This window comes from Xiphias gladius, chromosome 3 (assembly GCF_016859285.1).
Source record: "Xiphias gladius isolate SHS-SW01 ecotype Sanya breed wild chromosome 3, ASM1685928v1, whole genome shotgun sequence".
NCBI lineage: Eukaryota > Metazoa > Chordata > Actinopteri > Istiophoriformes > Xiphiidae > Xiphias > Xiphias gladius.
This window is the reverse complement of record NC_053402.1, coordinates 8294488-8319112: the sequence shown is the minus strand read 5'-3', so window position 1 is coordinate 8319112 and position 24625 is coordinate 8294488. Positions and strand designations below refer to the sequence as shown.

General features: G+C 40.3%; 2 protein-coding genes across 8 annotated transcripts in view; both read right to left on the bottom strand.

Moving 5' to 3' along the window:
* The window catches only part of ep300b (E1A binding protein p300 b), a 35705-nt gene extending 26824 nt beyond the window's left edge, over positions 1-8881 (bottom strand). For all 6 annotated transcript variants that reach the window (XM_040123903.1, XM_040123905.1, XM_040123908.1 and 3 more), the window contains exons 1-4: positions 6654-8881; positions 3988-4598; positions 2546-2725; positions 417-714 (exon numbers count right to left, since the gene is read on the bottom strand). In XM_040123903.1, the coding sequence (XP_039979837.1) occupies positions 417-714; positions 2546-2725; positions 3988-4598; positions 6654-6747 (1183 nt within the window). In that variant the 5' untranslated portion in view covers positions 6748-8881. The remainder of the gene's footprint in view (positions 1-416; positions 715-2545; positions 2726-3987; positions 4599-6653) is intronic.
* A 2641-nt stretch (positions 8882-11522) lies between these two features.
* On the bottom strand, positions 11523-24609 carry xpnpep3 (X-prolyl aminopeptidase 3, mitochondrial). Of its 2 annotated transcripts, none has more exons than XM_040116301.1 (12): positions 24462-24609; positions 23454-23570; positions 22336-22461; positions 21799-21986; positions 21320-21539; positions 18141-18325; positions 17899-17961; positions 15642-15755; positions 15382-15467; positions 14645-14828; positions 13487-13607; positions 11523-13294 (listed from the first exon to the last, which is right to left on the bottom strand). In XM_040116301.1, the coding sequence occupies exons 2-12, from the start codon at positions 23521-23523 to the stop codon at positions 13128-13130; spliced, it is 1524 nt and encodes a 507-aa protein (XP_039972235.1). In that variant the 5' UTR covers positions 23524-23570; positions 24462-24609; the 3' UTR covers positions 11523-13127. The 2 variants fall into 2 exon arrangements, with proteins under 2 accessions (XP_039972235.1, XP_039972226.1); XM_040116292.1 differs by lacking the exon at positions 24462-24609 and adding an exon at positions 23667-24427.
* Between the last annotated feature and the right edge of the window lie 16 nt (positions 24610-24625).

Below are 24625 nucleotides of genomic sequence, written 5' to 3'. Positions count from 1 at the left end.
AGGAGAACAAATGCAGTGAGAAAATGTGACAGAGTGAAGGAGGGAGAAAAACAATTAGACAAGGAAAGAATGAGAGAAAAAAGGAAAACCTAAGAGTCAAAAGGAAGAGAGAGGCCAGAGACTAACAAAGTAATTGTATGAGTCATTCAGAACAATAAAACTATGTCCAGATGGCAACTCAATGAGAGTAGGAGCAAGGAAAAGTGATAGTAGAACAGCCACCTAAAGAGAGAATAACTCCATCTGTTGTCCATACAACAAAAAGCTGGGAGGAAAACAAAAAGGAATATAAATGACATACAAAACCAACAGGGGGATTGCTATAGATACATTACAACTTTTGCAACTTTAAACACTGCCTAGTGGCTCATGATATAAACCACACACCAGCAATCAGCATAATTCAGCAGACTCACCCTGGCAGGACTTGCCAGCTTGGCAATGAGTCATGTGGTTGAGCACATTCTTCATGGTGCGGCAGTGGGGCAGATTGCACTGCCGCACTTCGCCATTGGCCTGCTCCCTCCGCTGGCACTTGTGTGCATGGAGCAAGAGGACCAGCTGCTGTTGAATTAACTTCCGCTTCTCAGGGTCTGCAGTAGGGGGCGCTGTGCCGGGACCTGCCCCTACGGCATTGAGCCCAACCTGGGCGCCTCCCACTGCAGCACCGACAGATACACCGCCAACCGCTCCAGGTGGCTGCTGCTGAGAGGCCTTGTGATAGACAGGAAAGAGAAAGCATAGATGAGCTTTAAAGGCAGGTAACAAATCAATTCAATTATCAATTTTACCAAGACTTTGTGCTATTACAGTAGGAAAATAAAATTTCAACACAGGTACATGTATAGTGGAATTTTCTTACTGCAAAATTACTAGTCTGACCATGTGTAAAATAACTAAAATGTTTGTCCAAATATTTATTAGACATAGATTAGGTGTTTACTGTTGGAAGAACATGAAGCAATGTCTTTTGTTTAATACTTGAAAATAAATACTTTAAGTATACTTTACTTTAATAAGTAGATAAATAATTCAAACACTAAAATGCTCTGGCATTTTACAGTGCCAAGAAAGGAGCAAAAAATCTATTTCACAACTATGCTTCCAGCAATTTTATATTAAAAACAGGAGAACTTTTTTAAGAATGAATGAAAGAAACAGATCAAACCTGTGTTTAATTAAAGCCAAATAGAATTAAGTGCAATAAATAACTCAAGCCTTCAATGAAACTGAGCCCCATTGACTACTGATCATTTCTATAAGCTGATATTGATTGAGGACTGACCAATACATCCCTGAAGTCCACCTTTCATAAGAATTATTGGCATTTGAGATATTGCGTGTGACAGATTGAGGAATACACAGGGGATACAAAAAGTGATGGAGAAAATCCACCCGCTAATTTAATGAGGAGTTTAAATGAGCTAAGAAAAACAAACCAAAAAAACTCAAGTCATAAATGTCTCTCCATACATTCACGTACAGGTTACAGACTTTCACTGCAGTCTGGCAGGGCAATTCTGGTACATTGGGTTGATCTTAAGCCTCACTTCAAAAGGGTTAATTTCTCTGAGGTAGCTGAGGTAATTGTAATTATGACCTAAGCTACTTCTTCACTAAAATCCTATGCAAGGCAACCATGTCAATGATGTTCTGCCTAGCCACCCAAGGAGTCAGCCCAGGCTGCTCCCCCTTTGAGATTAGTATGAGTTTATTTAAAATATCTGTATACCTATTTGCAGATAATTTATCTACTAGTTAATTTCTCGCTTTCAATTTCAGATTAATTGGTAAAAGTGAGCTTTTTCCAAAATAAACTAGCATGTTTTAACATATATCAGCACCACCCATGCACTCTTTAGTGGAGACAAGATATAAAAATGAACAGTCTAACCTGAAAAAAAGCTTTTCTTATATTGAAACAAACTGATGACCCAAGAATGTGGGGCGGACTCCAATCCTTAGCCTCCTACGACTCTTAGGGCAGGAATTACACAACAGCCCTCATGCAAAACATTGACTCTCTTACTTTTCCCTGTGAGGTTTGCTTGAACAAGTGTTCCAAGTTACAGTCACCTCTTAACTGCACAAACTTGCCATAAATGTTGTTTCAACTTGATAAATGCCAACTCTTCAAGAGTAGGTGCCCTCTCCTGAGATTTCGTTACCTGCAATGATGACACCCCCGTGTTGCTATAAGGCTACCTGTTCTGCTCTGTTTGTGGACAAGTTTAAGATTCCTGTCGGGATTTAGCAGATGAAAACATAACAAATTTATCAGGGTCAGTAGTTGTAGGGAGCTTTTAAAATTCCTACAGTTGTCAACACTGTCATCAAAGAGCTGTACCGTGACAGCCTCGAGTAATGGTGTGTCAAAGGTGCACTATGAGAAAGTGTGTGATCCTAAAATGTGAATATTTAGTTCTACTTTAAACCATTCCAGGGATTTCAGTTTAGATGCAAACAAAATCTGCATTAATATAAGAGGCCTCCATGATGGCTACAGACTTTATGCACCTGTAAAACAGAAATAAAAACATCCTACCATCCCAGGCATGCCTTGACCCGGTGGCGCCTTCTTGTCCATGTTGAACTGTGCGGCCATACTGTTGGGCAGGCCTGCCTTATTCTGGAGCTGTGAGCCCAGCCCTGCTCCAGGCAGCCCCTGGCCAGCAGACTGGCCATACGGACCGCCATAGGGGCCCGCATTGGCCATCATATTCATCTAGAAAGCAGGGTGACAGGAGACAATAAGAAAATGAGGGGGATGGGAAGGAATAGAGATAGGATGAGAGACAGTGAGGAGGAGCACAGATGCGTGGAGACAAAATTAGGACATGATCTAAAGGTCACATTTTAGGCTTTGTAAAAAAGGGTCACCACCAGCTGTGGTCTCAGATCCAGCCCACAATAATTTAGGCCTGATGCTAGAGAAGCTGAAAAAAAATCTTCAACTTATGGCTGAAGATCTAGTAAGGGTGCTCCAATACTAGCAACAATGGGAAGTGGTTTGTTAACTGTTGCTATGGGAGCCATAGAGTCTTATGAAAAACAGTTAATCTCTGCATCTGAGCTTTAAGTGAAAATAACTCTGATTACTGAGTTTGGCGATGAGCTAAAACTACATAATTTCCCATGTGTAACAAGGACGAGCAGTAAAAAAGCATGGCTAATACATTTACATTACTGATGATATTTTAACTACGGTACATTTCAAAACAAATCCTGTGTTTGTTGGTGCACAGCCACAAAGCATCAAGTTATTGCGTTATGTAGTTGGAGAAATACACCTCAATTAAGCCACTTAACACAGTTGTTCGCAGTACTTCCTTCACATCTTCAAATCACAACTGTCGTGTGGCATATCGACTAGCAAGGAGGTTAACCATCAATACCATAGAGCAAAGAGTGATGCATAACACATAACCACACTCATACCTGCACCTGCTCTGGAGAACTCGTCTTCAGCAGTCTCTCAGATAAGCTACTATCGGTCTACTTCAGTCTACAGCTTCAGTCAGCTCTGAAAAGCTGTGTCTGCCTTTTGTGCGCCATACCCGAAAATACTGTTTTACAAAATCAAACCAAAGTCTAAATAGTTTTTAGGGTGAAATTACCATTAGTTTTCCTTTCTGAATTACTTTACTAAAGTGAAGATGGGTCAAATTTATAAAATTCCATCCAGACCAATCAGATACATTTCCACTGATATGAACGGCAATCTGAAACTTCAGTGTTTCGCATTTACACAAGCAGTGGGCTGTAAAAGACAAACCCCAAATAATAGTTTTAGATAGGTCTTTTTGTATTTGAGAAGTACATGCAGGTGTGGGATTCAGCACACACACTTTGTTTGGGATGACATTTGGAACATCTTAGCCTCGGTTAAAAATTAGTTTACCACAACTGATAATTTGCTATAAAATAGTTGTTACTGAGATGGGAAATGCATGTATTGACTGTCCCCGCTGCTTTGAGTGTGCTTACCTTGTTCAGTGTGCCGGGTTGCTGTGGTCTCATCCCTGTTTGACCCCCCGGGACCATTGGCTGGCCGCCCTGCTGCTGCTGTAGCGTTTCTGCCAACAAGTTACTATTGTTACCCATGCCTGCACTGCCAGGGTAACCCATTCTGGTTGACCCATTCATCACCTGCCCCCCCATCAGCCCTTGCTGTTGCTGTCCAGTGTTGCCCTTCTGGGCACCCATCATGGCAGATGCCCGATTAAGAGCTGCAACCCCTCCGACCATCCCAACCTGTTGCATTAATCCAGGTTGCTGCTGCTGCCCCTGGGGGGGAATGCCTTGAGGTCCACCAGGGGAAACACTGACACCCCCCATCATCCCCATGGAAGCCCCAGGTGCGGGGCTGTTGGAAGTAGGACCACCCTGCTGTGCTGGTGCTCCAGCGCGCAAGAGTTCAGACAGCTGTTTGTGTTTTGCAGCCGCATCCTGGCCTCCTCCCACACCAATCCCTCCTACGACCCCTCCAAGACTGGTATGGAGTTGGCTGGCATCCCCTCCGTTGGTCAACCCCAGGTCTGAGGAACTGATGAGCTCGTCTGGGAGGTCATGCTCCAGGTCAAAGAGTGAACCAAAATCTGGACATTAGGGAAGAGAAACAGAAACCTTAACAACCAGAAAAATAAGGATTTGGTTTACAGAGTTGACAACTCAGGAAAAACTCAAATTTACAATTTGCGCTGCATACATCGCCATTTTTAAAAAAGATTAATCCCTTTAAATTTTAAGTATGGTACAGCCTCGACTCCCCTCCTCTGCATCAGTTTTGGGGTTTGCTACGGTGCCAAACATGGCGAGTGAACACAGTAGGGTCAGGGTGAGAAGCCACAGAGGGGTAAACACTACTGTACGTTGGTAGGTAGGCATTGGATCTACATGGATCTTATGTTGTAGAGCTTGACAGAGATGAAAGGATCAGAAGTCATATCCACTGCAACAGGAGGAAAATTAAAAAGGAAAGTCATTTGATAGTATACTTAATTATTTTAAAATCAAAATCATTTTCCTAGAGTACTCCTTTAATTCAACACCATAAAGAAAAAGGCAGTGAGCTCACTACGATAATGGTGACAAACGAAGTTGTTCTCTTCAGATGGTCTGAAGAAAACATAACCCGCATGTTTGATTTTTTTTATGATGGCTTCTTCCATGTTAACATTTAACTAAATTCTCCTGAAACAATCGATGCTACCTTGTAGAAGATATGCTCTGCCAGTGTTTGATAAAATACATGCATGAGACTAGTTTCATCCCTTCCTGACTTGCCTCACTGCAGTAGAAGACCAGATATTGTAAGAAATTGCGCGTGCATCAAGCTTGAAATTCACATTAATTTATTTGCTTATCCAGTTGGAGATCTGTTGGTGTGGCCACCAATCGTTACCCAATTTACATTATAAAGTCTACAGTTCTTTAATCTTTTTGTTTTACAAGAAATAATTGTTATGCCCTATATATTAACCGTATAATTTACAGTTGAAAACAGCATCAACTAAACACTACAAAAAAATCGGTTCTGTGTGTTTACTCAGAACAGGATGCAACAAAAGAGGACGATAATTCACAATCAAGGTGAAGGCACTCAAATGTTCTGCTTGGGTTAAGTTTTGTAGTATTTTGCAAAGTAAACTGCAAAAAGTTCAGCTCAGTGTTGCCGTACAAAGTCAGACAATGGAGGGTGAACAAGAGTGGGCTTCGTCGGTAGCCCAATTGAGAAACTAAATGCTTTTGAACAAAAGGACATGAAAGAAAACGTTTCAGAGTCTGCGGCTGATTTAGCCCTTTCATTAAACGCCAAAACGCAGTTAAAACTGACACACAGCTACACCTTCAGCTGGACAACAACGCTGAGCGCAACTTTAATGAAGTATCGAACAATGGCTAGCTGGTATACGACAACAGTTCACTAAAATAGAGCATATTCACCGCTAACAACACGTTTAGTATTCGTGACCCCAAATGACTTTTTCTACAACTAAATAAAGAATTAGTACCAAATAAGAAAAAAAGTCCCTTTGATGACCAATAAGGTTTAGCTAATTATCACTTATTTCCACTGTTAGCAAGCTACTGAGCTCAGCTGAGCCGGTTCGGTAGGGTTATCTGCCTCGCTAGTTAGCTAGCTCGCTCCGTTACAGTTACTTTCTCCTAAGGCTGTTTTGGAAACAGAATTTGTGTCTCTTTGTTTACTGAGTATTTGCGAAGCCTGGTGTTCCATGTGTATGCACTCTCATGTTTCCAATTACTTAACTTTTAAAAGTAGCTAGACAACTTGAAGCAAACTGGGGTGACTCGACTCTTCCATTGTTTGGAGGTGGATGTTATAGTTAGTAGCTAGTTAGCCTGTTAAGGCTAACACATCAAAACATCACTGCTAGAAAGTTGCTCCTACCGCCAGCGCTACATCATGTTTTCCCTTTAGTAATCCAAATTTTAAGACTAGCCATTCTTTAACTAAACTACGACTATATTCATCTTTAAATGGATTAATTATGGAGCAGCTCTGTTTCAGACCAACCAAGTTGCTGTGCAACTCTGCAGGGACGTCCAAGACTGACCAGTGATTGATACACTAACAGTCTAAGTTTGTTTATGTTTACTCTCCGACTAAGTAATGCATGCATTATATTTACCATTCCCATCACTGGCAGACACCGAGAGAGCTGGAGAGGACAGCTTGGGCCTCTTGGCTGAAGGCGGGCCGGACTCCAGGACATTATCGGCCATATTTTTGACGAATTAAAATAATGCTGTAGATCCGAGGAGGGCAGACGTATTTCCCCTATTTGCGTCTCCTTATTCCTTAAAGAAATACTTCTGATCGTTCCCCCACCGCTTGGGGGACGGTAGGGGAGAAGACAGCAATGCTGAACTCCTTCCCTCACAGTTCTCCCTCTCGGTTTATTCCTCTCTGCAGATATCAGTCCCCCTCCCCTGTTGGAGATTTTGTTTCTTCACAGATTTGAAGAGGAGGAGGTGGGAAGGTGGAGTCGGCAAAAAGGGCAAGCGTACGGCCCTCTGACAACCTCATGTAGCCTCTTCTGCGACACAAAAACTGTCCCAAGATCCGTCGTCCGTGATGCACTCAGTCCTGCCCGCCATAGTCAGCGGAGAAATCCTGTATTTAAAGTCTGAAACGCGCCGGTGGAGAACCTCGGTGTGGGTAGAAAAATGGTAATTGTGATCCAAAAACGCAAGCCAGTGGTAGTCCTGTGTTAACTTCTGAAGGCCAATATCTCATGCAACAGTTATGAGATCCTCGGTTGCGTTTACCGTTTCTCTCACCTTACCAGACATCCCCCTGCTCTCAATGCCACCGATTCCTTTATGTTTGCTAATCAAAAAGGCAGTAAGCCAGTGTGGAGACCACCAGCAGTAGCTTTAAAAATACAGTTAAAGCGTAAGTGGCAGTCTCAAGTGCAATACTGAGAAACAATGTGCATTGGCTTAACAGTAACTGAATAGATGGAGTAATAGTTCTGCAGAGAGGTGAAAACACCGGAGTCCCACACTTGCAGTAACTCAGATAAAAAGAAAATCTATTGCGGTTGTCTATTTCCATGCACGAGTTCTCTTTTGCATGTGCAAGCAGACTAAATTGTGCACTTAGTGTATGGCCATGCAAGGCACTGGGTCAGAAAGAACAGACTCGTATTGCACATTTGGTTGTTGCAACCCTTTTGCGCGATTATGCGTCTTGCAGTCAGCAGGGTTGGCAGAGGTTGAAAATAGAAAATCTTGTCAAAAATCACAGTTTTTGTGCAACAGATTCGGATGCAGACTTTATTTCTTTGACAGTAAAGTTCTTGAGGCCAATCACAGCGCTAATTGGCAATCAGCGGGCAGTCAGATTGATCCAATTAGTTTTATTTTGCAGAGGACGATCTGTGGGGTTAGTTATCTTGTGCTCCAGAAGAGGTTCTTCCTCCGGTTTTCGCTTGGTTTAAAAACTCTTGAAATCTCAGATAATGAAAAGAATGATAAATATCCCAAAAAAATACACCTGTCAATCACTGCTTATAGGCTGTCTTTGCCGTGCAAGCGAAGAGAAACAGAAAGATCTTCACAAAAAACAGGAGCACAGCTAGGGCGACCGGCGAAAATGTGACCAAATTTGACGGTGGATCGTTAAGAAATTATGGCTATTTCGGAAGCGGAAAGCTTCAGATCGGCACAATGATGTTGACACCCCCCTAAATTATTTTGGGCTGACAAAATCCTCTCATTGACTCTTTGTGATGGAGAATACCCCCCTTCGTGTTGATCCTGGCAATTTTCCCCTTCTCTTTAAACCCGTCTTTCTTTCCACCTCTCCCTTCTGCCCGGCAGCAATTTATTTATATAATTGTCTATGCGGGCTCTTTCCTTCCTCCGCGACGGACACATAATGATTTTTCATGTTGGTGTTTTCCCCTTTTTCGCAGGTTTTTCCTCGTTATGATAATATATAGCTCCCTTCCGCCTCTCCTCTCCGTCTCCGCTCCGCAAAACACCCCCTTCCTTGGATTTTTCGGAGTATTTCCTTCTCATGTATACATATATATCACCGACTCGGTTTTCCCTCCACTGACGTCTTATCTTTTTGGTGATGCTTTGGCTTTCTTGATAACACGGACAGGATTTCACCACTCTTTCTTCCCCCGGCGGTTCCCGGAGCGACTGTCGTAGGGGGCCAGATTTGGTCCTTCTCTCGGTTATCTCCTCCTGTTTCTGACGGTCTGTCCTCACAAACAAAATGGCGGCTTGTTGTTTCTACTCCTCTGATACGAGGGGAGGGTTGGAGGTACAGCAACATTAGGCGTGAAGGGGAGGAGGGAGGGAGGAAGGGAAGAAGAGGGGAGGTTGTCTTCGTTGGTGTTCGGGATTGTCCGGAAACCGGTTTTGTGCTCTCTCGGCGGTCGCCGATTTCAATCTGTAGGGGACAGTGGTGCTCCATTTTTATCTAGCTCAGTCAACTACAGTAGCACTCAGTGGTGGAAAGTACCTGACTGTATTTACTCGAGTACTGTGCATAAGTAGTTCTGAGGTAATTGAGCATTTGCAAGCTACTTTATGCATTTGTTCCACTACTTTACGCTAATTTTAGAGGGAAATAATATAGTCTACTTTTTACTGGTGGCCAGACCAACCTTTTATGCACCCCCTACTACCCCACATTTCACAATATTTGGGAACATGCACAGTATAAGCATAATATAATCTAAATTAATTTAAATCAGGAAGAAAAATCAGTCTTGACCTTGGACATATAGTTTGACAAAACCATCCCAACAAAGGGACTACTTACTAGCTTCCTCTTGTCCTTTCAGCTATATCACATGGTCCTTATATGTGAACTGAGTTACAAAATCAAATGATATATGATTATAGCTACTGAGTTTGCATTTCGACTGAACAGACTACATCCGCTGGGGATTGTTTTGTCAAAAACTAAAACAGTTAAGGTCCTGAAGCTAGATTTTGATATAAGACCCCTCCACAAATGACCAAAACCCTGGTGACATGCAGTAAACCTCGGGATTTTGCGGACCCTGGGGTCTGTGGTCCCTGGGCAGGTTTCCACTTTGCCGAGGTGGTAATCCAGCTTTGTTTTTACTCCACTATATTTATCTGACAGCTAGGCACTAGTTACTTTGTAGATCAAGATTGTTAATTTCAAACATCTGCTCAGTTACTGCAATATGACTTTAAGTGCCCAAAAGTATATAAAATACTCAAAATGAGCTTCATCTAAATCAGATGGCTGTTTACCTGTCGATGCATCAATATACTTTAAATAATCCAATCTGTAATAATATAACACCGTGAGAGGAGCAGCTCTACCAAGACTGGATTACCAACCACCCCATGTGGAAAATTGCCCAAAGGCTCCAGAACCCCAGGGGGGCTGCAAAAGCCCCATGTTTACTGAAACTCTATGGATTTGTGATAATTAGATCTGGAAATGTGTTGGGGGATATGCACCACTAAGACACAATATCAACTTGTGCATACTCCTGAGTAAATTTGAGTTTAATCAAATCACTGCAAACTTGTAACATAGCAAACCTGGGGCCAACACTGGAGTAGTGGTCAGTCTCTGGGCAAAATATAACTAATGTGTATGTAATGCACAGAAAGCGGAAGAACAGTGGGGTCAGTAGTGGCCCACAGCTCGCTTTTACACTTTGGCCTGCTAGCAGGTCCATCCAGCTGTGGGGAGTTCCATGAAACTAGAACAAATGTGTGGGCTAAAAAACCAAAAATAATGCCCTGACAGTGGACTAAAGCTTACTGCAAAGTGGGGTGTTACTGGGGTGCTAGTAATTTGATTCAATGTTTATATAAAAAAGTATATCTTAAAGGAGAGGTTCACAAGTTTTCAAGTCGGTCTTAAATCAACACATGCCCATAGAGTATGTACAGTGAACCAGGTTTTGCTTGCTGTAATTATTCCTCTTGTTCATACTGGCAATCAAAAGACCCCTTTCTAATGCACTACCAGTGTGAAGTGAATTAAGAAATTTTATCTGAAGCCAATATGAGGCTTCAGCAGTCTGAAATAATAAAATGAAGTCTTCCAAAGTTAGAATCTTTTTAGTACAAAATTCCCTCTTCTTCCCTCTCTGTGTTCCAATCCCTCATCCACAGCTCAAGCAAGTTAACACAGTCTGGGGAAACACAGAGCGGGAATTCAGCCCTAAAAAGACTAACTTTGGAATATACCAACTTAATTTGAATTACCCGGACTGCTGAAGCCACATGCTAACTTCAGATAAACATTCGAATGTACTTTTACACAGAATGAGGACTGGATTTTGTCCCCAACGCTTACATTGGAAGCACATCCAAAAGGGATATGCTAATGGCCAGTATGAACAGGAGGAATGATTACGGCAACCAAAAGCTATTTCAATGTTGATTTGGGTATCAGATTATTGTTCTAAGACAGACTTGAAAAAATTTGAACACATCCTTTAATGAAGGTTTGAATGGTAATGTAGAATGAAGTACAGTAAATTCTGTTGCTATAGTTACCTGTAGTTTGTGCACTAACAATAATCCACATACGTCATCATGAACAATTTCTTACTTGTAAAGAGACATTGCAGTTGAATTTTTCAAACTCATTTCGGTACTTCGAGCTTAACTGCATTGGGGCATGTTACAGAGTTAGTCCAAAACCACTGTAGTCCACCCACTCACAACAACTCATTATTTCTTTGGACTGACATATGGACTCGGACTACTAGCCTAGATTCTTTAACGTGATTCAATTTCTTTTGTTTTGTCAGCAAAAAGGAAGAAAAATACATTTATTTGCATTAAACAGCATAAAGGTTAGGTAGAGCAAGCAAAGAGAGCTGTAAGACTGTGAAATTCTATAACATATTGGTTTTCTGTGCCCTTTACTTAAAAGGGAGACAGACAAGATACATAGCAGTAGTAATTTGTTCTATCTGGCATGCAAGAGTTTTTTTTTGTTTTTTTAACTTGGAGGGGTGACAATAGGCACCAAATTGTGCTCTTAAAATTGTGAATTTAATAGTATTTTTGTCAGAGAAGTAACTGAAGTAACTAAATTGAGAGACATTCCTACCCTGGAGCACCCATATCTTTGCCTTTGTGACCATGTAACCCTGAGGTGAAACAGTTATGTCCTTTTCGTTAAAGGCAAGGTTTTGTAGCCTAATTCAGTGCAGCCATCATCATCATCATAATTTTTGAGTCAAACCAACAAGATTGATTCATTATGAAAGAAAGAATAACAAGATCTTTTTAATACATATAAACACCATTTTCCTAATAAGATATCACATCTTTCTCTATGCTGAAAAGACTAAAGTCCCACGCACATACATACAGTATACACTTCTTCATATTTCAGTGCATTGGTGTAATGATTATAATCATTCCTGGTTCAACAGGAGCAGATGTTCTGTACAGGTTCCTCTTTATTCATTATTTGCGTGCTTAAATATGGTGGTCTAATGATTGTACATCCTCTGGTCCTTCCTGACCATTCTACAGCTCAGTGAGTGCATGTTCAACATCTGGTGTTGTGATCTTTTGTACTGTAGCATGAGCTGGGAATGAATGTTGCATTTTTGTGTATGAAAGACAAATGAAGTGTGTGTTTATAGGCTACTGAAGTTTTTTGAGTGACCATTTACCCAGTGTGCCAAGATGGTGGCTATTCTGAAAAACATGATTTGGAGAAAATACTGTAGGTTTTAAGAATGAAAATGCTTCCATGGTTGTTGGATCTAAGCACTGGATCTTAAGCTGAATACATACTTGATGCAAGAGGGTTAACTGTGGTTCCTAGGTTTTGATTTACAGTTCAGCGTCAGATTTCACCTGCTGATAGCCCCATAACAATACTAGTTACATTTTTAAAGAGGAACACATCAGCTACAGCATAGTGTACGTGCGTAGGCTCCAAAGCTACACTGTAACTCTTTAATATGCAGCTAAATCTGTCTTTACTTAAGATTAGTTATTCATAACACTTAGTGTGGAAGCTTAATATTTGCTTATTTGTTTTTCTGTTTTTTAATTTTGTTGATGAAGATGTTTGTTTTATGCATAAACTATTTCAAAGATTGATGATTAAGTGTAATGAGAGCATGTCTTGTTACCTCCGGCAAGGAGATTATGTGATCACCTGTGTATATTTGCTTGTTTTTTTTTGTCAGCAGGATTGTGCAAAAAGTACTGAACCGATTTGCACCAAACTTGGTGGAGGGATGGGGCATGGGACAGAGAAGAACCCATTAAATTTCAGGGCAGATCCATATCATTTACTATAAATTAGAATTTTTTTCCTCTGAATTCTGGTTTATGCTCTTTGACACTGACCTTGGCAGAGATCTGTGCTCTACGGAGCCTGTTTTCTAGATACATTGTGTGTTCACAAGACTTTGTGCACTCTGCAACATCTATCATCTTCTACACCAGATTTTGAAATGAGACTAAAACTGGTGACACGTAGTGTACTCCCACCCTTCATGTACCTGGGCCCTGAGCCTGATGATGTCATATTCATGGAGACAGTTAAAAAGCACAGCACACTGCCTCCAATCAACTCTGCAGCTCACTTGGTCACTTGTTTGTCTCTCCGTGCCCTATCTCTGGGCACAGGCCTGTTGTACATCAGCGATGGTCTTTGGTGCTTCAGAGGACAGAATCAGAGGGCCTCCATTGTCTCGGATCACCACATCATCCTCAATTCTGACGCCCAGGCCGCGAAAACGCTCTGGCGCTTGGTCATTGTCCTCGCAGATGTACAAACCTGTGACAAGAGGAATTAAAGTGGAAAATGTATGAGAGAAGTAATAAAATGGGCCATAAAAGAGAATGTGGCATAAATAATGCATAATGGGGAGTCCATCACATTAACTGAGAAGTTAGTTAGCCACAGCTGCACATCTTTAGGAAAAGTAAAGTGAGTGAGAAGGTATTTAAAAACATATGTTATCCATACCTGGTTCTATAGTGATGGTCATTCCTGGCTGTAGAGGCTGTGAGCGGGACAGCTCAGGAGTGTCGTGGACGTCCATTCCCAGGTAGTGACCAACGTGATGGGGGCAGTACCGCCGAGCAGCCTGGGATGAGCATAAACAAAGTCAAGGCCTTCAGAAGTTGTGCCGTTATCTGTCAGCACTGCCAGAGCAGTCACAGCTTCTTGCGAAACATTATTGACATCAACTTCAGGGGTGCCACTGATTTACTGGGCATCACTGTGATGAACCCTTTCAGAATATTTCTACCTGCCTTAATAGACCATAGCTGAATGTAGGAGCATCTAAGCAACAAAATTTAAGGTGAACAAAAATCCAACATGCAGTTTTGAGGACTCAAAAATTAAAATCACTAGAGCCATGCTCTGCTCAGAGGGCTAATAACTATTAGACTAGCTTTGAAGGAAGATTTCTCACACAGGAACCTCCATTAGTCAGTCAGCCAATCCAGACGTGCACAAGGCAGAGAAAGAGGCCTAAGCCTTTCCAGGCTTTTCTTAGTGTTGAAAAGTGTGTGAAGTTCACGATTCTTAATGAAGAATTAATGTATAAGTCTCCTATTCATCTAGAACTATCAGACCTTTAACTGCCAAAAAACTTTCTATTATTACCATACAGTACTTTTATTTATTTATTTTTTAAAGAGTAACCAGTTGAATAAATTTACATTCAGCTTTGGTTTGGCTTGCTCATTTTATTTCCCTGAAAAGAACCACTGCAGGAATGGAGGGCTCTATAATGCAGAGTTATACAAGAATATTGTGTATCAGGGAGAGTGCAATTATCATTCATTCATTTATCATTGGCAGAAGTGACCACAAACCACTTGTGACAAAATAAATAAAAAATAAAAAAATAAATTCAATGCTCAACTGACATGGTAATAGTGATAATCTTGTAGTATCATGTCTCTCTCTGGTGTGGTTGATGGATGCAGCAGGACAAGACTATACTACATGGGAAATACAACCTTCTTGTGCCGTCAATAATTTTCGTTCCAAAAGCCAAGAGCTGCTTATTTGTTTTCACAAAACTGGTATAAAGCACAAAAATAATCTACCAACCAGAATCCATTCTACTTTAAACTGGGATTTCAAATGCATTATTTCTCTAATTATTACCTTTAGTACATCAACATCACTGGTACTAGCCTTGACGATCCCTAGCTCTCTCAGCTGTCGACCCAGCAGAGTCAGCATGGTACTGTAGATGTGATCTAGACTGACACCTGGGGAACACAGAGACAAACAGGAGCGCTGGACTTCCAGGACGGCCTCGTACAGCTCGGCCTGGGCGGGGCTGAATCTGGCAGGAAGGAGGTGGGGGCAGCAGACATTAATAACAGAATAATCCTCAAACAAACAGTCTTACTATATTCTTATTCAAAAGTCTGAAATTCTAGAGACCTGGAGGATTTCAAAACAAATCACATATAAAGTTAACAAAATGTAAAACTACCTGAATGTATTCAATGGGAGAAAAATGAGAAACAGATCTGAGCGTAATGAGCATGTTCGAGAAACAGTGAGTGAGGACTAATGTCAGAACAGATGGTTTTAAGTTAAAGATCTGCATATAAAATCAGCTGCAGTGAAAAATTATGTTGAAAATCTATACATAAAAATTAACTTTGTGTGTGGTAGTGTTGTAGTGTAATGTAGTGTTTAGGCATCAGCATTGTAAGGACATTGAAACTTCTGATTACTTTGGCTTTTGATGACATGTAGATTTTCTATCGTAAGAAGGGTAAGTGTAATCAGCCCAGCTCCAGACCAAACCTTTAGCCAGGGATTCTTCAACATTTTATTTCAATTTGGGTGGCACAGCTTATGACGTGACATTATTTTGTCAAACTTACTTTCCATTGACAGGCCATGTTCGAGTGATATCACTGACATAACCAAAGTATTCACAACCACCATCAAGCAGCACCATTTCACCATCCTGATGTAGGAGAGAAAGAGTGGAAAAAATATGAGAAGTCATTTATGTTTTTCAATAATTACTTTATATACGTAAGAACCAATTCTCATTTTCAGAATACTTAATGTGGGTGTTCAATGATTGCACCTTATATGACAGGACTGATTCTTTAGCACATTGAGCACCTTCATTTACCTTTATAATCTGGTTGTTGTTTATGTAGTGAAGAGTATTTGCTCGATTCCCTCCAGCAACCACAGGGGGATAGGCCAGGAAGTTGCCGCCATGGATCCGATTCTCAAAATCAAACTGGAATTAGATTTTATGTTAAAAAAGGTCTTTCTACTTGAGAAGTGACTGTTCATGTTTGCTATCATCTACACTACCCTACAAAGGCACCTGTAATTTCAGTGAAAACAACTTTTTAAATTTGTAGTAACTACAAAATGGAGCTAAACACCAAGTTAAAACACAGTAATTGCACTCTGGGTTTGTAATGCCTGAGCTCCAGAAGCTGTTGTCACATGAACTGCATTATCTGCGAGAGAAACAACCAAAAAGATAGCTAAAACAAAAAATTCATATCACCAGCTAGCTGGTAAGCTAGCCTTCTAAAGCTAAAACTAAATGACTGATTTTTCCTTACTCTTTTATTATCTTCAAATAAAAAACTGAAGTAACATCTTGGTAACACATTTAGTTATTTCACATTTAGGAGGTATGCTATTGTAAATTTAATCACAATGAAGAAAAAACAGCCCAAGATATACTTTTGCTAAAGCTAATTAGCTTAGCAGATATCAGTAGTTGCCATCTCAGCTTTTGACTATAGTGTACTTACTGTGATGTGCTGTAGTTAAGCTACCTTTAAATTTAATAATTAAACTTAAGTTGTAATTCAGCAGCTAGCAAAACAGAGACGCATATAATTCGTAATATATAATTTTCCATCATTTTTGTAGTTCTTGCTCTTTACTTTTGTAGGGCAGTATATCATACTATTAATATGCCTTGACAAAACCTGTTAGTAGTATAAGTATACCACTATTTACTGCTCACAGGTAGTATATGCACAGTCTATGAAAAATGCAAGAGTGACAATGACTGTCTCTAACTTTATTTCTAAAATTCAGGTGGTCAGTTTTCCCTCAGAGGCATTTCAGTTCAAGTTCATAAAAGAAATTATACACAGAAATTCAGGTGTATGAAAACGTTTCTGAAGGAAAGAACAGCATTCATCTTATTCAAACTGGATAAATCGTAGGCACTAGTATTTCAGTCAGCTGCGCACTGTTTACAATTTTAAGTGCAAAAAATTATAGAAAGCACAAACATGCTTCTTTTTAGTTACAGAATCCACAAATCAGAAGAGTAAGTTTCTTTACTACAGAGGAGTCAGGCTTTTGAATAAAGAGAATAAGTGGTTAATGCATCAAGTTCAGCATATACGTGAAAGAAGTGGTTATCAGGCTGTTTTGTTTTCAGAAATATTTGCTCTTAATGGTAGTGTCTACTGAATACATTAGATACAAGCTCATCTTTTGCTGTGCAACAAGAGAGCATGAATTCTGAACACATCAGAAACAGTCTGTGTCGGAAGTTCTTATCTCTCAGAGTAACCGGGTTTCTTGTGTATATGTAAACATACTGCTTGAGGATGGCAAAAGAAGTGATTTTCTGTGTGATGCTCAATGAAAACTCCTCAATCAACAGTTGACAGTACTGTATAAAACGTTTTGTTTCTGTCAGTTTGTCAATCCTAAACAAAGCCCCACTGAAAATTTTATCAGCGGATAATGGCCTATCACAGATATATCGGTATTGAGGTATATGGTGGCCAATTTGTGCTGGTATGAAAACTTTTTTTTTTTTTTTTTAACGTAACATAATGCAGAAAATGATGCTTGGGGTAATTTAGAAATGGTGTCATCACATAGTTTGTTCAGCAGAGTGTGCTCCCGCTCCATTGTTTACAATACTCTCAGCGCTGTTTGCAGTAAATGTAGCAGAATAAGGATCACAACTGCGCAGACAGTGGTGAAGAGTCATGCAGTGTAGCAATACATTGCTGGAAAGTTAATAAACAATGACCCCTTCATTTCCCTTTTCAATATAACTTTAACATACACTATATGTATATATGTCTATATATATATAAAGATTATCAGCCGATATATCGATATTGGAGTTTTTTACACCCTTAAAAATTTGGTATTGGCATCAGTCCCAAAAATCCAGCATCAGTTGGGCTGTAGTACCAATGAGGAATGTTTATTTTTGTTTCTGCAATGACTGAATAATCAATGGATGACACTTATGGTTGCAGTTATTAAAAGTAAAAGTAATTATGTTTAAGAGCCTGATCAATAAAAGACATGAAGATCATAACAGGCCATACATGATAGTTAGGCAATGAAGAGCCACACAGAGGTCAGCAAAGATTTTCAGTTACCTTAGCAAAGAGCACAGCTTCATCCACGTCTCCTGGAGACAGAGCCATCGTCCTTCTAAAAGCCTGAAAGACAAGGATTTGTGTTGGAGCAGGTGCATTGTACACTCTACATCCCTAGAAGTGTTTGGACAAAGTGGTTAAGGGACATTGTTACATAACAATACAAGAAAAATGAAAATACTGCCCTATTTGCAAGCATTTATAAGTAGTAATAAACTATCTAAAGTAATTTATACACCAACCTGTGCTGTGATGCGGCCTGCTTCTTGCATTAGTGCCACCTCTGCTGAGCTCTTGAGGGCCCTGAGAGAGTGTATCAGGGGCCTGAGAGAGCGTGGCACCGGCCCCGCCTCCAACACAGGACAAACATGAGCTTGGTGGAGCCGAGGGTGGGCAGGCTGAGAACTATCGTACCAAAGCACAGTGCCTGACAGAGGATCGGAATAGAGAGAAAATGGTTAACGGTGATGTTAAGATCCTAATTAGTTTGTGGTCAAATGTGAGCTTTTTTGAGGCTTTTCCAAAACCCAACATAAAAGAGTACAAATGTAAGGATATGATTAAACAGTGCTATTTCCAAAAGCACTAACATATGCTGCAAATGCAAATCTACCCAGATAACGCCCCCATGCCCCTCTCAGCCCCTTGCCCAATTTTTAGCATTTTTGAAAATTATGGAGTGGGTGGAGTCAGGCTCAGAGCTGTGAAGTTACACTTAAAATGAAAAGAAGATGAAATGATTTCCAAAAGGCATAAAGTTAAAGGTAAAACATTCTTTTCAACATTTTAAGCAAGATTGGTTTATTATTTTTGTTTAATTTTGTTTTCATTTTAGAGTTAAAAAAAAAAAAAAGGGAAAGGAGCACCATACAAAGGTTAGGCCACCCAAAGAGATTTGAGCTCTCAGGTAACTTTTACCAAGGTCTCAGACTTAATTCGCTTGTTAGGGCTACGGCTTGTTCACAGTCATCGTTAGGAAAGACCAAGTGATGCAAATTTCAAAGCTTTATAAATACTGTGACTCCCCAAACCTTGTCCCAACAATCAGCAGCCATGGGCTCCTCTAAGCAGCTGTCTAGCACTCTGAAAATATAAATAACTAATGCACACAAAGCAGGAGAAAAGGCTATGAAAAGATAGCAAAGTGTTTTCAGTTAGCCATTTCCTCAGTTTGTAATGTAATTACTAAATGGCATTTAAAAGCAAAGGTGGAGGTCAAATTGAGGTCTGGAAGACCAAGAAAACCCTCCAAGAGAACTGATTGTAGGATTGCTAGAAAAGCAAATCAAAACCCCCGTTTGACTGCAAAAGACCTTCAGGAAGATTTAGCAGACTCTGGCGTGGTGGTGCACTGTTCTACTGTGCAGCGACAGCTGCAGAAATATGATTTCCATGGAAGAGTTATCAGAGGAAAACCTTTCCTGTGTCCTCACCTAAAAATTCAGCATCAGAAATTTGTAAAGGAACATCTAAACAACCCTGCTGCATTTTGGAAACTAGTCCTGTGGGCTGATGAAATTAAAATAGAACTTTTTGACCACAATGTGCAAAGGTATGTTTGAAGAAAAACAGGGGCAGAATTTCATGAAAAGAACGCATCGATCATGCTTTGAGCTTGTGTTGCAGCCAGTGGCACGGGGAACATTTCACTGGTAGAGGGAAGAACGGATTCAATTAAAAACCAGCACATATCAGCAAACATCACATCTGTGAAAAAGCTGAAGATGAAAAGAGAATGGCTTCTTTAACAGGATAATGATCCTAAACACACCTCAAAATCCACAATAGACAACCACAAGAGGCGCAAGCTGAATGTTTAACCGTGGCCCTTAAACCCCCTGATCTAAACATCATTGAAAATCTGTGGATAGACCTCAAAAGAGCAGTATATGCAAGACAGCCAAAGAATGTCACAGACCTAGAAGCCTTTTGCCAGGAAGAATGAGTGAAAACCCCCCAAATATGAAGTGGAAAAACTCCTAGCTGGCTACAAAAAGCGTTTACAAGCTGTGATACTTGCCAAAGGGGGTTTTACTAAGTACTGACCAGGCGGGGTCAAACTTTTGTTTTGGGCCCTTCTCCCTTTTTGTTAATTTGAAACTATAAAGATGGAAAATAAATAGAAAAGTAATTAATCTTGCTTAAAATATTAAAAAAAATTGTGTCATTCACTTTATGCCTTTTGGAAATCAGTTTATCTTTTACTCGCCTAACTATTCACAGTAACAGAAATTTTGATCCACGGTGCCCAAACTTTTTCATGCCACCGTAACATAAAGCATAAATCTAAAATCTTTTCTATAGTAAGCCTTCAAACCATCCAAGAATTATGTTAGAATGAAACAAATTTAAAATTACAATTTTTTTTAATAATATTGTACTGTAGTAATATTAGTCAAACTAACTCTACACAGACAATATGACTCCTGGTGATAATGCTGACTTTTGCCTGGGACTTGTAGCTTCAGCGTCAGGCTTTTAGAACTATATCATGTACAGTGCCAAGAAAAAGTAAGTGAACCCTTTGGAATGATATAGTTTTTTGCATTAATTGGTAATAAAATGTGATCTGATCTCCATCTAAGTAACAAGTATAGACAAGCACAATGTGCTTCAGCTAATAACACACAATTACAATCTTTCGTGTCTTTATTGAACGTACCGATTAAACATTCACAGTGCTGGGGGAAACAGTAAGCGAACCCTTGGATTTAATAACTGAACGAACCTCATTTGGCAGCAATAACCTCAAACTAGCACTTACAGTTGCTTTGGATCAGACCTGCACATTGTTCAGGAGGAAGTTTGGACCATTCTTTCTACAGAACTGCTTCAGTTCAGTCATATTCTTAGGATTTCCAGTGTGAACGGCTCTCTTGAGGACATTCCACAGCATCTCTAGTGGGTTAAAGTCTGGTCTCTGACTGGGCCGCTCTTTGGGATGACCTTGTAACCCTTTCCATCTTTATACAAATTACCAATTGCTGATGGTAAGTCTTCTGAGATCTAATTTTTGTGAGGCATGGTTTACATCAGCAGAGTATTCCTGAAAGTGTTTTTTGTAAGTCAAAGTACCTGTAACTCACACCCCCAAGCTAGTTTCCTTGATTTGACTCCAGGTTTGTTAAGTCCTGAGTCCAGTTAGTTTTTGTTGATGTCATTAGCTGAGAGGGGTTCGCATTCTTTTTCCAGGCTCCACTGTGAATATGTTTGAATGATGTATTCAATATGGACAAGAACAATATGATGATTTGCGTGTTATACGTTAAAATAGATTATTTGTTCATATTTGTAACTTAGACATTGTTTCAAAAATTACTGCTATTTTCGAAGGTAAATCTGCCATATTCATCAATGTAACCTTAGCTCTGTGAAGAGACATGTCTGCTGGACATGTGTCCTCACACTTCCATCCACCCACCTTTAATGGTCTTGAGCACAATACCCAGTTCTTCAGTGCTATGAACTCTCTCTATGCCAGTCAAAGCAGCCGCACCATCCTTCCCTGAACGGGGCCCGTCCCACAACTCTCTCCCTGGGTCTCTGCGGGGGACAAACAAGATGGGCTGATCTGGTCGCCCTTTCCCATGAAGAACCAAGGCACTGTCAGGCTCTAGGATGCCACTGAGGTAGAGGAAATCCTGGGGAACATTTGGTTCCTGGTTAATTGGCGAAGCTTTGCTAAAATTACAATCAGTAGACCAACTGACAACAAATTACAAAAAATAAGACTACAGAATAAAAGCAGTGTAACACATAATGGTGTACATTGGTTTTGCAAACAATTTTCCTTTTGTAACTGAAGCTTGTTTATTTAAGGTAAGGTGTTTTAAACTGTTTTAAACTCACAAAAAGATTAAAATGAAGATGAAGAAATGCAACATGAAACCAAACATGCACCTGGTTCTGGTGGAAGGGATAAGGGATGTCATTGGTCATGTAGCGGGTTGGATGGGACAAAACGATGACCACATGAGTGCTAGAGGAGGCAGAGGGTCCAAGCCTGTCTCCCTGGGCCTCGATAAGTGATGCCAGCCGGTGTCTGCGTAGCTCGTATTCTGTCTGGCTCAAGCCTGGGGTAACCTCACCTGAGGAACAGAGGTCAGATATGTGGTGTGTCAGCTCGTCACCTAAACTTACACTGTGAACTACGATTTCTATATGTTACATGCTGCATAGAGTGATTAATGAACTGAAATGTGTAAAGTGCATAGAGCACTGAATTGTCTGTGATTTAAAATACCCTCTCTTAATCCTCTGTGCTAAGTGTGACTAGTCAATGTGCCACTAGATAGCATGAATTCCAGCTCCCTAGAGAAATACAGTAACTACTGCTCAATAGTCACTGGGCCTGTTGCTAATGACTATGTGCATTCCAGGTTTTCCCCAAAAAGTGTAAATGTATTGGTCCAGCACTCCACTGTAAACAATACTCACCATGTTTGATAAGGTGTGGATGAGTGAAAGGGCTTGGCTGGCCCAGGTACCGAGGTGGAACCGTCTTTGGTTTCAAACCTCCTCCTGGTTTCACAGAAATGTTTCTGCACAGGCACCAAATACATCCTACAGACAGAAAGACAACACAGATAGCAAAGAGTCTTACATCTGGGCACCAAAGATGCTTCTTTCAGATTATGTTTTATAGAGTAGAGTTTCACGGCTGATTGATTTTACCTTACCACAGATATTTTGGTATTGGTGTACAGTATATGTCGGCCAATAAGTGACAAGAAATTGCAGTACAGAAATGCCAAAGATATGTTTGAGCACTGACAAGTTTCAACTGTTAATTGTCCTGCTCAGTTGGTATATTGGTCAGAATCCTGTAATAACTAAATGTATGGGATAATTATAAAACATATTTGTTTATATTTGTGTAAGCTGTATGTATATCTCTGCATATATGAGTTCATGTTAAATGAATCCTCATTAGGTGGAAGGCTGCTTGCATTACTGTTGTTGTGCCTGGAGGTGGAGCTACTTTTAACTACATTATACACAATTATGTATTTTGGTCGAGTGGTTCCAAGCCTCCATCTGGTCACAGTCATGTCTGAAAGGGGCTTTACCTGAAGGGTCGTGAGATGATTAATGTTTGCGTAAAGAAAAAAAAAAAGTTTTGCTACACACATTTTTATTCATATTTTGCACACTAATTATAATTTAACCTCTTTGGATATCGGCAGTTGATTAAATGAAACAATCTGAGAAGCTTAGAGGTCTTGGTTCAACTGCTAACAACTCACAGGTATCTGGAAAATATGACAAGGGGCCCCAGATAGTCACAAGCCAAAGAGATTGGGAACCACTGGTTAAATCTTTCACAATGCACTGTTTTACAAGATCGTGTTTTTCAATGAAAAAATCTTTATCTGAAAACTAACTAGTAACTGACAAAAAAATGCAGTGGAGTAAAGGGTGTAATATTTTTCCTGTGAATGTAGGGGAGTAGAGGTATAAACTAGCATAAAATGTAAATCAAAATATTCTAGTATAGTGAAAGTGCTTAGGTACAGTACTTGGCTACAAAATTTAACAACACAAACTAGGCTCACCTCGACTCCATTTAACCCGCGGCAGCAGCTTGACAGCAGACCCGAACAATGTGCTGGCTGAGGGCAACATTGTTGCTGCAGCTTCAGGACACCGATCAGTCACAGCATGTCGTTCCGCTGTAGACATGAAGTGTCACAGTCAGTGAAAAACAGAGTAGTCACCTGACACTGTTTTTTTACGGAGGCACACAGCTGTATGTTGTTGCGACTTACCAACTTCAAAATCGTCTCATAAAACAGGTATATTCCCCTTTGGTTGACAGTTACCCATGCTAGCTTGCTGCTCCCATGATAGCTAGCGACAGTCATCTTGTGAGAGGGAGTTTATTGCCCAGGGTTTGGCTTCCCAGGCAGAGGCGCTTAATCCCGTCTTTTTTACTGTTATTGGCAGACCAAAATCTCGAACGTGGTGTTGTGTACGCTTTAAAGGACCATACCAATGTTTATTTGTTTTTTTCTTTTAAACCCATTAATGTGAACTTTAAGTTACCACCCACCAATCTTTTTCCATAAGAATGGATTTATATACTATCAAAGTGTTTTCACATCCTCCACGCACCAATCCATACTACAGTATGAAAATCCATTAACAGACACGTAAGATTTTCCTATTACTGATTAATTACCACCATTTGATTGTTGGAAGCTGGAACTCAACTGCTTTGGAGGGGTACCTGAGAGCCCGTATTCAGGGCATCGCCTCGTCCTTGCACGCAGGTTATAAAATTACCGTTTTACGTGAGATTTTTGTGCCCTGAATTTGGGCTCTCGTTGTCAAACCCTGTAGTTTTGAGTAGCCTACTCTACACAGCAAGCTCCACCAAAAGAAATGGTTAAGTGAGGCTACAAGTTTGGCAAACAATTTTCAAGGGTGACTTGTATTTTTTTTTGCCGTGATGAATACATTCATGTGCTTAAATAAAATTGTATTTAAAAAACAGTAAAATGTGTCAATGATGATAACATATTTTAAAATATTTGTATTCACTATTAAGAGCTGAAACTTACCATCAAATAATGTGTGTCTCTTAATCGACTGGAATCAACTACTACAATAATGTAATGACATAGTGCAGCTTTTATTATGTTTGGGATTTTGGAGTTGCGCGCGTCCTGAAAGCTGCCTGACTGGCCATATTCAGGGCAACATATGCCCGGTCACCCTGTCGGTC

Coding starts and splice junctions, on each gene's coding strand:
- xpnpep3 (XM_040116301.1), bottom strand. CDS start 23,523: ATGTTGCCCTCAGCCAGCACATTGTTCGGGTCTGCTGTCAAGCTGCTG. Junction 21,540..21,798: donor ATCCCTTCCACCAGAACCAG/GTGCATGTTTGG, acceptor AATGTTCCCCAG/GATTTCCTCTACCTCAGTGG. Junction 18,326..21,319: donor TGTGCTCAAGACCATTAAAG/GTGGGTGGATGG, acceptor ATCCTCTGTCAG/GCACTGTGCTTTGGTACGAT.